Source organism: Lepus europaeus, chromosome 1 (assembly GCF_033115175.1).
Source record: "Lepus europaeus isolate LE1 chromosome 1, mLepTim1.pri, whole genome shotgun sequence".
NCBI lineage: Eukaryota > Metazoa > Chordata > Mammalia > Lagomorpha > Leporidae > Lepus > Lepus europaeus.
Window position 1 is genome coordinate 17423261 of NC_084827.1, and position 16178 is coordinate 17439438.

The following is a 16178-nucleotide window of genomic DNA, read 5'->3' on the forward strand; positions in this document are numbered from 1 at the left end:
TCCCTCCCCTCTCCCTCTGCCTCTCTGTAGCTCTACCTTTCAAATAAATAAATAAATCTTTACAAAAAAAATACATAGATAAACTGCAGGTACAAAACTTTCTTTTGCTAAGACATAAATATTAGTCATTATATATTCAACTTTCCCCTCCCACCAAACTACATTAATCTATTTTATTTTGCATTTTTTTAAACAAGAAGCTGCTTTACAACCTTTTAATTATGTTTTGTATTGTTATTATTATTAAAAAGAGGGGTAGGTGTTGCCTAGCAGTAAGATGCTTACATTCTACATTGGTACCTGATTGGATACCTGGCTCCAATCCCGTCTCCACTTCCTGCTAATACAGACCCTGGGAGGCAGCAGTGATGGCTCAGACAATTGCGTTCCTGCGAAGTTCACACGGGAGAGCTGGCTCCCAGGTGTGGCTGCAGATCAGCCCTAGTCATTACAGCCAGCTGAAGAGTAAACCAGTGGATGGCAGCACGTTCTCTGGCTCTCACTCTCACCCTGGCTCTTAATTCATTAAAAATAAAGAAGAAATTCTAGCATCACCTAAGCTTTTCCTACCCTAAAAAGATCTACCTTATTTGCCATTTTCCAGGTTTCTCAGAGATTACCAGAACGTAAGATGAAAATCGATTCCACAAGGTTATAACAATCTTGGTACTTATGGTTGAAAAACTAAGTTACCAAGGTTTTCATGTTCCTGGCACTCCATATAAAATGTTCCCACTTTTTAATCTTAAATGATCATATCACTGAAAACAATCCATATACTTCTGAAAATGACTATTCAGTATGGTTTCAACTCAACTACTTATCACTAGGGTTTCAACAAAGCTGGGTATGCTATCCTGTTCTAAGAATTTATAGCTCATCTCTCCTAATGGGGATCTGGGGATCATGCTGAACATCCCAAGGGAACTATATTAAATGAATCTATTTCCATTTTCATAAATTCACAGATTCATACTAATAGCCCATCTCTATTACCAAGCCCAAATGTCTGGCTGAAAAGGGAGTTTCTCTTTTCTTTGGGGATATTTAAGCTTAACTTTGATGTAGCTTAATCTCATTTGTTACCAGGGCTGACATGCAACCATCTTTATCTTGGCGGCTCACCTAACACACCAGTCCAAACCAACTCAGGAAAAGAATGAGACTCTATTAGCATGATAGTTCTTTCTCATATCTTAACAAACAACACAAAATACAATTTTATTCCTTCAGCTACCTATTCTAAACTTGATTCTTTCCTAGATAAGACGAGTAGTTTCACTGAAGGTTAATTATCGAACAAAAATAAATTTCAATCACTCTAGGGAACTTTTTGCTCTCATTTGTTTTCTGGCTCATAATATCTGAAAAATGTTTCTGAAAAAATAGTAACTTAATAAAGCTCTGTACAATAATGTGTTTTCTGTCAACGTGTTCAAGAAATCTTTTAAGCCAAAAATTGGAAGACTATTCATCTACTCTACCAGGTTTATACTTTTTTTTTTTTTTTTTTTTTTTAATTTGAGAGGTAGTTATAGATCGTGAGAGAGAGAGAGAGAGAAAGGTCTACCTTTCGTTGGTTCACCCCCCAAATGGCTGCTACGGCCAGAACTTTGCCGATCCGAAGCCAGGAGCCAGGACCCTCCTCCAGGTCTCCCACACAGGTGCAACAGCCAGGGCTGGACGGGAGCCAGGGGCCAGGAACACAGCCCAGGGCCACGTGGGTGGGAGGAACTCAGTCACTTGAACCACCACCACTGCTTCCCAGGGCCTACACCGGCAGAGCTGGAGCCAGGGCCAGGAAACAAACCCAGGCACTCCAACGCAGGGCAGGAGCAACTTAACTGGTAGGCTGAATATCTGTCTCCAGGTCAGATACTTAATTTCTAAAATCGAATAAACAATAAACAAACTTTTTTTTCTTTCTGGAAAAAAAATTAACCTTAAAGGTGACTTTATTTTATCCTGTCACCGAAAGACAAAATTGGCAAAGTTTAGATTGGGTTCAAAATAATTTTCTTTTCACACAAATTGAAGGCATTGCTATAAAGCCTTCTAGGTATCCTGTGTTGTTCAAACTACCCCCCTCCCTCTGCCAATCTCCAAAAGTGCTTCATGCCAACCTGATTCTCATTTACCTAAAAAGGCAACCAATCTTCCCTCCGTGGGAAGCTTTAGAATTTTCTTTTAATCTTTGGTTCTATAATGTCACTGAGGAAGTTTCTATGTAGGAATTTTTCTCCTTCATCTTGACCTCACCTGATGATCCCCCCCCCTTAATCTTCATTCTCTCTAGAACTCCTAGGATTTTTATTTCTGTTCTCTTCCTCTCATAATTTTAGCTCACTAATTTGCCAAGTTAGAGATGAATATGACGATCCTGCTTTTTAATCAATTTAGTGACATTTTTATTAACTATCATATCTTTAACTTATAATTTTTCTAGCTATTCCTTCTTCATGAATATCTTCCAGAAATACTCTAAAAATAACTCTTAACATCTTAAGCATTTTCCAGTTTATTAGCTGTTTTAATTAATTTCTAATTTTGTTGAGTTCAGTACCTCTCTCTCGTGGTATTACTTCCAAATACTTAGAATGGGTGGGGGTGCTTAATCCTTTCTCTATCTGAAAACCCCAGTGTATCTGCCCGCAGTATACTGCTAATGTATCCTCTTGTCATTTCATAGGCTGTTGGGCAGGAGGACAAAGTATATATTCATCCTGCCAATGACCAATTCAACCCACAGAGAATACCAATAAGCAGAGATTTTCAATTACTTCAAATTATGTTTTTCTTGCCATTTCTTGGCTAACTCATATCCCATTTTAAGTAAATTCCTTAAAGTGTTTAGACTTGAAGGACAACTTGTTACTTAGAACAGAATACTTGGTTCACATTGTCATTTCTTGAGTATCTTTTAGATGTTGCTTTATTTTTTTTTATTAGATGTAGAGAAATCTGATACCAGTCTCATTTTAGCTTGTTCATTTTGTCTAGCTGCCTAAAAATTGTCTTTACCTTTTAAATTCAGTGTAACTAATGTATGTCTCATGTTGACTGTGTGAAGCTTCCCTGAATGTAATGTGTGCATTTATTATGTGGATTAGTCTTCTTTATTCAGTAAATTTTTCTTGAATTTTATATACAAATATTTGTTTCGCTGTTTGGATTTTCTTTTTTAATTGTTTCCAATTATGTAAATGTTGGCTCTCTTTTGCTAATCTATGATTTTCAGGCTAATCTTCTTTACCTCTCACTTCTATGCCATGTGGTCCTTATTTTTTCGACTGTAAATATGAAAATTTATTTTTATATTTTTCTCAAATTTTTTTCCTGAGTTTTGTCGGGTCTGGTTTCATCTGTTCCTATTATTTGACTACATCATCTGCATATCTGAATTTATACTTTGAAGTTTTCTTCGGAGTTTCAAGCTTTGTTAAGTCATTTAATTCATGTTAAAATACTGGGATATAACTTTCATCTGCTTTATTGTGAAGGGAAGTCTTGCTGTTATTTCTCTTTTTATTGGTTTTCTTTAGTGCACCTCTCTCTAAAGATTTAGTGTTTACTGCATTTTAGTTTTTCATATGTAAGCTAGCTGAATTTCCCCAGACCAAATAATCTTACAGAGGTTCCTGTGAAGAGGGATGTCGCTGCTTAAGTTCTCCCTCCACTGCTGCTGCCGACTTCAATGGTTTCTTCACAATTGTGTGCCTCCATGAAGCAATGTCTTCTCAAACTCGGTGAGCCTCATCTAGTTAGGAAAATCTTTCTCAAACTGAGTTCCTCCAGGTCCTTACTAGCCAGTGAACAAGGAGCCACTGTCCCCTTTCCTCATGGTATTTCCTTCATTTTTACAAAGTAGTGCTGTCACCCTCGAAGCTTTCTGCACACTGTACACGCGTGAACTCACTGACCTGGCCGACAGCTGCCCTGCTCCTGGCACTTCCCTCGTGATACACCAGCTAGGTCACCAGCATTCCCAGTTCTCCCCTTTACACTGTTGTGGATTTCAACACAAGTCCTGGGTATTTCATTTTTGGTTAAACTCAGAAAGAACTGGTTGTTGTCTGTTTTGTCTGGCGTTAGTTTTACTGAATATGTGGTTTGTGTATGATTTTATAAAAATCTTTTTGTTTGAATTCTCATTCTTCCTGAAAAATCACGCAAAGCAACAACACGCAAACCCTGAGAACTAAGCTGTAACTGTGTTCTTAAGAAATCTAAAAACTGGCCAGCACCGTGGCTCACTTGGCTAATCCTCTGCCTGCAGCACTGGCACCCCGGGTTCTTGTCTCGGTTGGGGCGCCAGGTACTAGTCCCGGTTGCCCCTCTTCCAGGCCAGCTCTCTGCTGTGGCCCGGGAAGGCAGTGGAGGATGGCCCAAGTCCTTGGGCCCTGCACCCGCATGGGAGACCAGGAGGAAGCACCTGGCTCCTGGCTTCAGATCGGTGCAGCATCGGCCGTAGCAGCCATTAGGGGAGTGAACCAAAGGAAAGACCTTTCTGTCTCTCTCTCTCACTATCTATAACTCTACCTGTCAAATAAAAATAATAATAATAAAAAAGAAATCTAAAAACTTTAAATTATAATTTTTAAATGTTAAAATTCAAAGTAGAAAAATGACTTTTAAACGTTTCTTCATGCCTCTAGCTTTCTTATGATCTACTTTAATGTGAGCATCGTGTTAAATCCTGGAATGTCATGAACATTCAGTGTGAGATCCAAAGTCATCACGAATATCCCGAGTAGTAAGTTCTAACCTACACGCTTTATTTAAATGAGATGGAATACAAAATAGAGGCTTATACAGATCATGCTACTTGCTCCATGTCACAAAGCTAAACAGAACTAAGGACTAACATCTTGGTTTCTTTACCCTCAGCGTTCTAGTATACCATCTAATGAGCTGAAAAACAAGCCTTGTTTAACAGAACTGAGCTTCCAAGGAACACCCTACTGCATTAAAGTTGAGAGAGACAAAGGCCACATAAAAGAACTCTACACGTGCTGTAAGCATTTTTTCCCGAGCCATTCTTTTTTTAACCTGTTAAAATAATGACAGCAGTATGTTTTGTAAAAGAAACATGCAGCCATTTGGAACAAGAATATAAATGATTCCCTAACAATATTATCCGCAGATGTTGAATATTTTTTAAAGATCAGAACCAGCTTAACTTTCCTTAGAGTTCGTATTTTCTACCTGAGTGACACTGAAGATGTCAACAGGGATGTGTCCAGCTGTGCAGTGCTCAGTTACACAGAGCAGGCAGAAATTCTTAATTCAATATGGAATGTATCTTGAAAATATGTTTTTGATTTTCCACTAACTACTTACTTGATAGACACAACTTAATCATGTTTTTCTTACTAGTTCCCTATAATGATTATATGTTAATATAAATATCACAAGTAGATAGTTTTACAAAACAAAGAACTACTGAAATCTGCAAAGACTCCCAGAGAAAATTTTAGGCCTAAGCTGAATTGTTATAATTGTGGGGGCTGGCACTGTGGCACAGTGGGTTAAGCTGCCACTTTCACTGCCAGCATCCCATATGCGTGCCAGTTCAAGAACCGGCTGCTCCACTTCCGATCCAGTTCCCTGCAGTGGAAGATGGTGCAAGTGCTTGGGCTCCTGCACTCATGCAGGATGAGACCCGGATGAGACCTGCAAGAGGCTCCTGACCCAGCCCTTGCAGCCATTTGGGAAGTGAACCAGAAGAGGGAAGATATCTCTCTTTCTCTTTCCCTCTCTTTAAACTCTGCCTTCAAAAAATAAAAAAGTAAACTGTCATAATTCTGGTATAATCTTCCCAACTACTAGATAAAGCAATATTCATCAAAATAGCATTATACATATCTTAAGTCCCTTTTCTCTGTATATTCCTAAAAAAATCTGGACATGGGCTCAGCGAAGTAAAAGTATGTACAGAATTCAAATTAATGCCTGTTTGTCTTACACTGAATTGATAGAAAAAGTATTTCAAAGACATTATGACAATGATAATGACACTGATGGGAATAATAAAAGAGCTACATGCACATTAACATTTAAATAGCTTCTAATATTTCTACTGTAGTTTTCTTGTACACAACCCCATTACATGACTGCTGCTGATGCAGAGTTTAAACTTAACCTAGAATATATCTTATTAGTACCTGGTTTACAATGAATTTCTGATCATAACCAAAATAGCTAATATGAATTAAATATTTTTGACTAATTAAGGAGATGCTCTAGATTTTAAATTCTCAAGCCCATTATAAAATGATTTTAAATTTTTTTCAGAAAGATTGAATTTTTATTCAATGTTAGAAGGGCAAGTTGTTATGATTTAGATATTTTCACCAACTTGAAAATGTTTTTTCTAATACTACTCCATCTATTCTCAAAAGTTTTTTTTTTTTTTTAAAGATATATTTATTTATTTGAAAGGCAGAGCTACAGAGAGGCAGAGGCATAGAGAGGTCTTCCATTGCTGGTTCACTCCCCAAATGGTTGCAAAGGCAGGAGCTGGGCCAATCCAAGGCCAGAAGCCTGGAGCTTCTTCCAGGTCTCATGTGGGCGCAGGAGCCCAAGGACTTGGGCTACCTTCTACTGCTTTCCCAGGCCATAACAGAGAGCTGGATGGGAAGTGGAGCAGCCTGGACTCAAACCAACACCCACACGTTATGTCAGCACTGCAGGAAGTGGTTTTACCTGCTGTGCCACAGTGTCGGCCCCTGAGAAGTTCTTATAAATTAAAAACTATTTTATCCTGCACAAAACCAGGGGCCAAAAAATGTAATGAATATACCCACCAAAACAATAATTATTTTTATTATCTGTTATAGTAATTTGTAGAAGAAATCACTCACAACTTGCACAACATCTGAAATAAACTCTAAAGCAACTATCACTGCGGTTCCTGAACAGTAATTCCACCATATATTTAACTGAGCACCAAACCTGATGATCGAACACCAACTTGGGCCCGCCATCAGCTGCAGTGTCTTCACTTAGTAGCGTCCATGTGTTTGTATCAATGTCGTAGCGATAGAAGTCACTTTTCAGAGATTTGCTGTTCCTCACAGAGGAATCCAAGTAACGGCCCAGTGTGTAGATCTGCCTCCGCTGGGTGTCAATGCACATTTTATGACATGACCTGGCGCTTGGACCATTCTGTAGAGCAAACAAAGAAAAATTTGAAGAACAAATAACAGAAAATAAAATGAAATGCCCCTTTTGTTATTTCTCATTAAAGATGTGCAAATAAACTAATTTCAGTCTAACGGTAGACTTAAATCTCTAATGGAAAGCAAAAGAAGCATCTGGAAATACAAATCTTACCCCTAAAATGCTTAAAACCTTCCAGAACAGATGAATTACAATGCACCCTGTGGCACTTTGCTTACAACATCTATATGTCTTCTATCATATATTGTTTTGTACTTTAATCATTTGTGTACACAGTTCAACTCCCTATTTACATGTCAAGTTCCTTTAAGACACTTTGGTCTTTTTTTTGTTAAGGATTTTTTTTTTTTAATTTATTTGACAGAGTTACAGACAATGAGAGAGCGAGACAGAGAAAGGTCTTCCTTCCATTGGCTCACTCCCCAAATGGCCACTAAGATCGGAGCGCGCTGATCCAAAACCAGGAGCCAGGTGCTTCTCCTGGTCTCCCATGCAGGTGCAGGGCCCAAGCACTTGGGCCATTCTCCACTGCCCTCCCAGGCCACAGCAGAGAGCTGGACTGGAAGAGGAGCAACCGGGACTAGAACCCAGCGCCCATATGGGATGCTGGTGCTGCAGGCGGAGAATTAACCAAGTGAGTCACAGTGCTGGCCCCGACACACTGGTCTTTAAAAAACATTTTTATATTTCTCATCTGAATTTAGCACAAATAGGTACTCAAATTATCACTTTGAGTACAAATAGTGAATTTCAAAACTGGAAGAAACTATAATATAATCTTTACTTTAATTTTCCCCTTTTAAAGATGAGAAAACTTAAGCCCAGACAGGAAAGGTATCATCTTGAAAGCTAATAAAGCTAATGACAGAAGTAGAGTAAGAATCCATGTCTTTGACTTCTTCATCCATCCATTCTTTTTTTTTTTTTTAAAGATTTATTTATTTATTTGAAAGGCGGGGGGAGGGGGCAGGGAGAGAAAGAGAGAGAGAAAAAGAATCTTCCATCTGCTGGTTTACTCCCAAATGGCTGCAACAGCCAAAGCTGGGCTGATCCAAAGCCAGGAGCCTCTTCCGGGTCTCTCACACAGGTGCAGGGGTCCACCGGCGCCACAGGTGGAGGATTAGTCTGTTGAGCCACGGCGCCAGCCCCTATCCATTCATTCTTTACAGTATATAAAAACAATTCTTCTGAGTAAATAGTATCAAAAATAGTATATGATCAACAAAAATAAACTAGATCACTTATATTACAAGTTGAATAAGAAGTTGAAAACAAGTTACTGTAGTATAACCAATAAAGTTCATAGGAGGAAGAAAAGAACTTCAGTTGGTTAGGGTTTGATTAGCTGAAAAGGGGAAATGAAAAAGAAAATATCCTAAGTTCTGTTCATATTATTAATGTGAATATATGTGTATGTTTTACTTAATTTTTATTACAACCTTTTAAGGAAATATTGACCCAGCTACTCCACTTCTGATCCAGCTCCCTGCTAATGCACCTGGAAAAGCAGCAGAACACCGCTCAAGTCCTTGACTCTGCACTCACATAGGAGACCCAGATGAAGGTCCTGGCTCCTGGCTTTGGCCTGGCCCAGCCCTGGCCATTCTGGCCATTTGGGAAGTGAACAAGTGAATGGAAGACTCCCCACTGCCCCCGCTCTGCCTTGCCCTCTCTGTAACTATGACTTTCAAATAAATAAATAAATCTTAAAAAAAAAGAGAAAGGATTGCCTTCACAATTGAATAACTCAAAAACATGTGGTAAATCACTGCCGTAATTCCTAAAGTATTAAATCCAAAATTTTGAGAGGAGAGTAATAGAAACTCATGTTTCAGCTAAATTAGCACAAGTAGTATTAAAATGATGAGCAAATTATGCCCTAAGCAAGAAGAAAAAAGGAAATAAAGATAAAAGAAGTCTATAGAATAGAAAATCTTAAAAATGAAGAAAAATTTTAAAGTTGGTTCTTTGAAAGTTTGATAGAATTATAAACTACTAGAAAGACTAAATTTTTATAAAGGGAAAGAAAATACAAACTGCCAATATCAGAATGAAAGAGGAATAACTGGACTCTAGATATTAAAAATCAGGGATTGTAACGAAAAAAACAAAGGTAAAATTTGACAACCTAGATAAAATGTACATATACCTTGAAAACACCTAACTTAACAAAATGATGTGAGATAAAACAGAAAATCTGAAGTCACTGTAGCTACTGAGAAACTTAACATTTAATTCACAATTTAAAATCCTCCGATAAAGAGAACTCTGAACGCAGATGAGGACACTGGTCAATTTTATCAAACATTTAAGGAAGAAACAATACAAACTTTTTCAGAAAACGGAAGAAAAACTTTATCCGTATTCTAGTCTGTTTCATGAAAGGAACAGAACACTGACACCAAATAACACACTACAAAGAAGAAGCTGGAGGCAGAGAAAGGGGAAGGAGAGGGAAAAGAGAAGGCGAAGACACAACTTACAGGTGACCAGTGCCCCTTAGGAGCACAGACACAAAACCAGTACCTAACAAGTATTGCCAACATATGAAAAGAATACTTCATAACTAAAAGGGATTTATTTCAGGGATGCAAAGCTGATTTTAAATCTGAAAATCAACAAGAGTAATCTGCCACACTGACAAGGACAATGAGAGGAAACATGGTGATACCCGTACAGAAAAACAGCTAAGACTCCACGTGTACTTATGAACAAACAAGGTGACAAGACAAAGGAATCGGCTTCAACCTCATACAGGATTTAGGAGGATGACCTGAAGTCCGATTCTCCACTTCATGGTGACTTACTGAACACACTCCTGCCAACATGGGAACCAAGACAAGGACGTCTACTCTGACTACTTCAGCACAACCCTGCCCTGCAAGTCCAAGTCACTGCAATAAGGGAGACATTTAAAACATAAAAAGTTACGATTGATAACAAGAACTGTCTCTTCACAGACTATTTAAAATATCCTAAGAAAGATAAAAAAGTAGACTTAGCAGAGACTTGATACAAGGCCAATGTTAAGAAACCAATTGTACTTTTCTATATTGCTGGTCAAGAATCAGAAAACAAAATATTTATAACAGCATGAAAAAACAAAATACACAGTTTAGTTACAATAACTAAGACCTCTAACCTGAAAACTAACTGCTGAGAAATAATGAAGGGTAAATCAATGGAGATTAAACTAGTTTATGGCTCAGAAGATTCAACGTCTTTGTTCAATATGGCTCCCTGCTGCTGGCCTGGGAAAGCAGCAGCAGATGGCCTGAGCTCCTGAGCTGCTGCCACCCCCAGGGGATCCAGATGAAGCTCAGGCTGTGGCCTGGCTCAGTTCTGCCTGGTGCAACCATTCGGGGAGTGAACCAGCAAATGGAAGATCTGTCTTTCCCTTTCTCTCTGTGACTCTTTCAAATGAATAAACCTTTTAAAAAAATGATTTATGGATTTATCACATTCCTAACCATAATTTTAGAAACAAGTAAATTCCATAATTCATATGGAAATGGAAAGAACCTAGAAGAACAAACAAACAAACAAAAAAACCCTAAGAAGAATAAAGAGGTGTTACATTATCTGAACTCATGAGTTACTATAAAGCTACTATGATCAAAGGAGCATCATGTTGACATACTGGTATAAGAATGGACCAAAATACAATGGAATGAGTCCAAAAAAGAAAAATGCTCATGTGATCCACTGATTTTTAACCAAGGTGCCAAAGCAAATCAATGAGGAAAGAAGACAGGGAGCAATGAGAAGTCTCCTGTTCTGGTGACAGGAATATAAATAGCATAACCACTCCAGAAAAGCTTTAACAGTTCCATTAATGCTTTCCAAAGTCTAAAGAATAGCAGGATACTTTCATAATCTTCAAATGCTCCCCACAAATTACTTATTAGTTAATTATAAAGTAATCTGGTGGGCACCTCCTTAGGTAAATGATCAAAGCTAATATCAGACAAACTAGACAATGTGATCTATGAAACACTGAGGAGGAGCCAATGTCTTCCAGGTGTTATTCCTGCTAAAAATGTACAACTCAAATTCAATCCTAATGAAACATCTGATAAATCCAGTTCTGGGACAGGCTACAAAATAACTGCTTCAAAAATATCAAAAGTCAAGAAAGACAAAGAGGGGCAGGCACTGTGGCACAGCAGGCAAAGCTGCTGCCTGTGACGTTGGCATCCCATGTGGCTGCCTATCTGTGTCTTGGCCACTCCACTTCTAATCCAGCTCCCTGCTAATGGCCTGGGAGAAGCAGTAGAGAATGGCACAAGTGTTTGGGCCCCTGCCACCCACTTGGGAGACCAAGATGAAGCTCCTGGCTTTGGCCTGGCCCAGCGCTGGCTGTGGCTGCCATCTAGGGAGTGAACCAGTAGACAGAAGATCTCTCTCTCTCCCTCTCTAACTCTTGACTTTCGAAATAAAGAAATATTTTTTGATCGGCAACAACTGAGCACCAAAGGGGAAACCTGTTGAAGTGAAATGGACACTATAAGAAACAATGACCTGATCAGCTCTTGTCCTGACTCTAGATGTACAATGTAATACTTTATCCTTTTTAGTATTTGTTGTTGTTGTTGTTCTAGTACTAGTGGTTGAACTCTGTAATTAACACACAATTATTCTTAGGTGTTTAAATTTTAACTGAAAAGTGATCCCTGTTAAATTTAAGAGTGGAAAAACAGAAGGAGGAGATGTACAATTTGGGACATGCACAATCAGACTTGCCCCAAATGATGGAGTTAGAAATGTGCCAGGGGATTACAATACAATCCCATCAAGGTGGCATGTACCAATGCCATCTCACTAGTCCAAGTGATCAATTTCAGTTCACAATCGATGGCTCTGATAGGTTAAAGAATCATAGGGATCACACAAACAAGACAAGTGTCTGCTAATATAACTGATAGAATCAAAAAGGGAGAGAAAGATCCAACATGGGAAGTGGGATACACAGCAGACTCATAGAATGGCAGACGTCCTAAACAACACTCTGGCCTCAGAATCAGCCCTTAAGGCATTCGGATCTGGCTGAAGAGCCCATGAGAGTATTGTAGGCATGGAAAGCCAAGATACCATGGAAAAGAAAAAAAAAAAAAAGAAGAAGAAGACCTAAATGAAAGATCTCTGTGAGTGAGATCCCAGTGGAAAGAACGGGGCCATCAAAGAAGGAGGAGAGAACTTCCACTTTGACTATGACCCTATCGGAATAAGATCAAAGTCAGCGAACTCTAAAGGCTTCCATAGCCCTGGCAACTCATGACTAGAGCCTAGGGAGATTACTGACGCCATGAACAGGAGTGTCAAATTGTTAAGTCAGCAACAGGAGTCACTGTGTACTTACGTCTCATGTGGGATCTGTCCTTAATGTGTTGTCCAATGTGAAGTGATGCTATAACTAGTACTGAAACAGTATTTTTACACTTTGTGTTTCTGCGTGGGTACAAACTGATGAGATCTTTACTAATTATATACTGAATCGATCTTCTGTATATAAAGAGAATTGGAAATGAAAAAAAAAACTGGTGTTAATTGGAAATGGCATAGAAAATTAATTTTTAAAAAAAATATTATGCAGGATCTCTGTCTTTAATGTGCTATACACTGTTATTTAATGTTGTAACTAGTACTCCAACAGTTTTTTTTTTCACTTTGTGTTGCTATATGGGGACAAACTGTTGAAATCGTTACCTAATATATACTAAACTGATCTTCTGTATATAAAAAGAATTGAAAATGAATCATGATGTGATTGGAAGGGAAGAGGGAGCGGGAAAGGGGAGGGTTGCGGGTGGGAGGCAAGTTTTGGGAGGGGGAAGCCATTGTAACCCATAAGCTGTACTTTGGAAATTTATATTCATTAAATAAAAGTTAAATAAAAAAAAAAGAAAAAAAAAAAGAAAAATTAAAAAAAAAATAAATATTTTTTTAAAAAAAGACAAAGTTTATAGAACTATTCCAGATGAAAGGTGACCAAAGAAATACAAGAGTGAAATGCAAGTATGATCATGGACTAAATCTTGGCTCAGGTCTAAGGGTTGAGAAGCGACAATGGGATGCCTGTCGAGAACATGATTGGGGTTTTACTGGAATGGTTTGTATCTGAACAGGGATTGTGCATTAGTTTAAAGCAGCAGTTCTCAGAATAGTCTCAAGTATCCAAAGTATGTTGGGAGTCTATAAAGTTAAAGTTATTTTCCTAACAGTACAAATTCCTAACAGATAAAATCTGTCTTTTCACTCTCATCCTCTTTGATTGTATCTGAAAACATAACTATCTGATAGAGCAACAAACTCACAGTGTAAAAGCAAATTTGAATCCAACTGCCTTCTATTAAGCCAAACAATGAAAGAGATTTAAAAAACTATAAAACAATACTACTTAATACATGATGGTTGTTTCAACGAAAAATATCTATGCAATGGTTTGAGTTGCAAGTTCATGTAGTTGCTTTTTCCATAGAACAATTTTAATTTAATTGAAAGTAACTAATAAAGCATGGTTATTCAGAAATGATTATCATATAGTTAAGTAGAAGTTTCCTCAAAAATGAATGTAGAAAGCATATCACTTTGAAGGAAAACTGACAAAACTTGTTGCCAATGACATACTACATGTTTTTAAGCAAAAGTAGAATTTTGGAAAGTTTCTGCCACTGTGATCTTGACACTTTCCCAATAATCAGATTATAACTATGTTAAGAAAACGTGGTGCCTTGTCTAACAAAATGTCAGTATTTGGAGATGTGCATAATTTAGTGAACCAATACTTCTCAAATGACCAAGCATGGGTTAAAAAGAAAAAAAAAAAAATATGTGTGGGTAAACAATTCATTCAAAGAGCAAGACAGACCAACATATTTTAACACAAAATAAAAAAAGTTGGCTGATACAGTGTCAAGAATCTATACAGCAACTGCCTTAAAAAAAAAAATCCACTTTTCAATTTGGCATATGGGATCCAAGAAGAACATATGCAATCATCCGAAAAGCCCATTAAAATACTACTTTCCTTCCAACAACACATGCATATGAGGTCCAATTTCCTTTTATATGTAAAGAAAACAACATACTGTAAGAGAGTCAATGCAGAAACAGACAAGAGAATCTGAATGTCTTCTACTAAGTTAGACATTAAAAAAATTTGTAAAAATGCAAAACAGAGGCCGGCATTGTGGCATAGTGGGTAAAGCTGCCACCTGTGTTGGCACAGCCCATGTTGGTGCCAGTTTGAGTCCCAGCTGCTCCACTTCTAATCTAATTCCCTGCTAATGGCCCGGGAAAAGCAGGGGAGGGTGGCCTAAGTACTTGGGCTTGACACCCACATGGAAGACCTTGATGGGGCTCCTGGCTTCAGCCTGGTCCAGTACTGGCTGTTGCAGCCATCTGAGGAGATGAAGATCTCTCTTTCTCTGTCCCTAATTCTCTCAACTGAATAAGCAAATCTTTAAAAAAAAAAAAAAAAAAAAAAAGCAAAACAATGCTATACTTTTAAAATTTGGGGGCAAGTTATTTATAATAAAAATGTTATGTCAACAGGTAACAGATTTATAATTTTATATTAACTCACAACTATTTTTAAAATTCTCAGTTCAAGTTTCTAATAATTTTCAGTAGAAACTCAGAGAACACCAATGAATTTTTATATAAAAGCATAAAAGATCCTAAAACTATAAAGTTTTAGAAGTACTAGTATAAATACAAGAGCATGTCTAATTGCTGTCTACTATAAAGTTCCATGAATAAAGTCAGAAATAATTAAGAAAACCAGAGATGTGGGGGCTGGTGTTGTGACGTAGTAGGTTAAGTATCTGCCTGCAGCACCAGCATCCCATATGGAAGTCAGTTTAAATCCCAGTTCCGGCTGCCCCACTTCCTATCCAGCTTCCTGCTGATGGCCTGGGAAAGCAGAAGATGGCCCAAGTGCTTGGGCCTCTGCACCCCATGGGAGACCCGGAAGAAGCCCCTGGCTCCTGGCTTCAGTTTGGCCCAGCTCAGGCCATTGTGGCCATTTGGGGAGTGAACCAACAGATGAAGGCCCCTCTGTCTCTCCCTCTGTCTGTAATTAAGAGATGTGATTTTTTAAAAAATAAAAACAAAGATTTTTCCCACCAGCTAGCTTTTTCCAAGATATCTCTTGCTGTCAATTTCATTTTCACTGATAGTCATAGCTTACGGTCACATTACAAAACAATTTTATAGTTAGCCTTAAAAAAGAACACTAAAGGAAGTTAATTGGGGTTAATAAAAAAGGTCTTCCTAATTACACTGAAGAATCTATAGGGACTGGTGAACGGAACAGTGGTAAGATGCTACCTGGGACACCTACATGCCATATTGGAGCATCTGATTCAAGCCCTGGCTCCACTCCTGACTCCACCTTCCCATTAAATGTGCACCCTGGGAGGTAACAGGTGATGATGGCTCAGGTAACTGGGTCCCTATTATCCACACTGGAGACCTGGACTGAGTACCTGGCTACTGGCCTTAAGCTGGCCCACTCTGGCTGTTGCAGGCCCTTGGGGAAATGAACCAGCAGATGGGAATCAATCAATCAATCAATCAGCCTTTCAAGTAAATAAAAATTTAACACTTAGACTCACTGGAACAGAAAATAAAATCAGGAGATCGGTGTTTGGCATATTAGTTAAGATGCCACTAGGAATGCCTGCATCTCATCATCAGAGTGCCAGGGTTCCAGTACTGACCCCACTTCCCTCCCATCCAGCTTCCCACTACTGCGCACTCCAGCATACAACAGAAGATGGCTAAGTACTCAGGCCTCCACCACAAGGGGACGATTTGAATTGAATTCCTGGTTCCTGACTACAGTCGTGGCTGTAACTGGCTATGGGGAGTGAATCCATTGATGGAAAATCTATCTCTTGCTGTCCTTTTTCTGTAACTTAACTTTCAATTAAATAATTTTTAAAAAATGAATTTTAAAAAAGATATACAAAATGCCAACTGTCCAAGTTTGG

At 38.4% G+C, this 16178-nt stretch overlaps 1 protein-coding gene across 4 annotated transcripts in view; it reads right to left on the minus strand.

Annotated features, from left to right (window-relative positions):
- Window positions 1-16178, minus strand: part of MKLN1 (muskelin 1) — a 361241-nt gene that overhangs the window by 64456 nt on the left and 280607 nt on the right. For all 4 annotated transcript variants that reach the window (XM_062199265.1, XM_062199202.1, XM_062199325.1 and 1 more), the window contains one exon: window positions 6955-7167. In XM_062199265.1, coding sequence (XP_062055249.1) covers window positions 6955-7167 — 213 coding nt within the window. The remainder of the gene's footprint in view (window positions 1-6954; window positions 7168-16178) is intronic.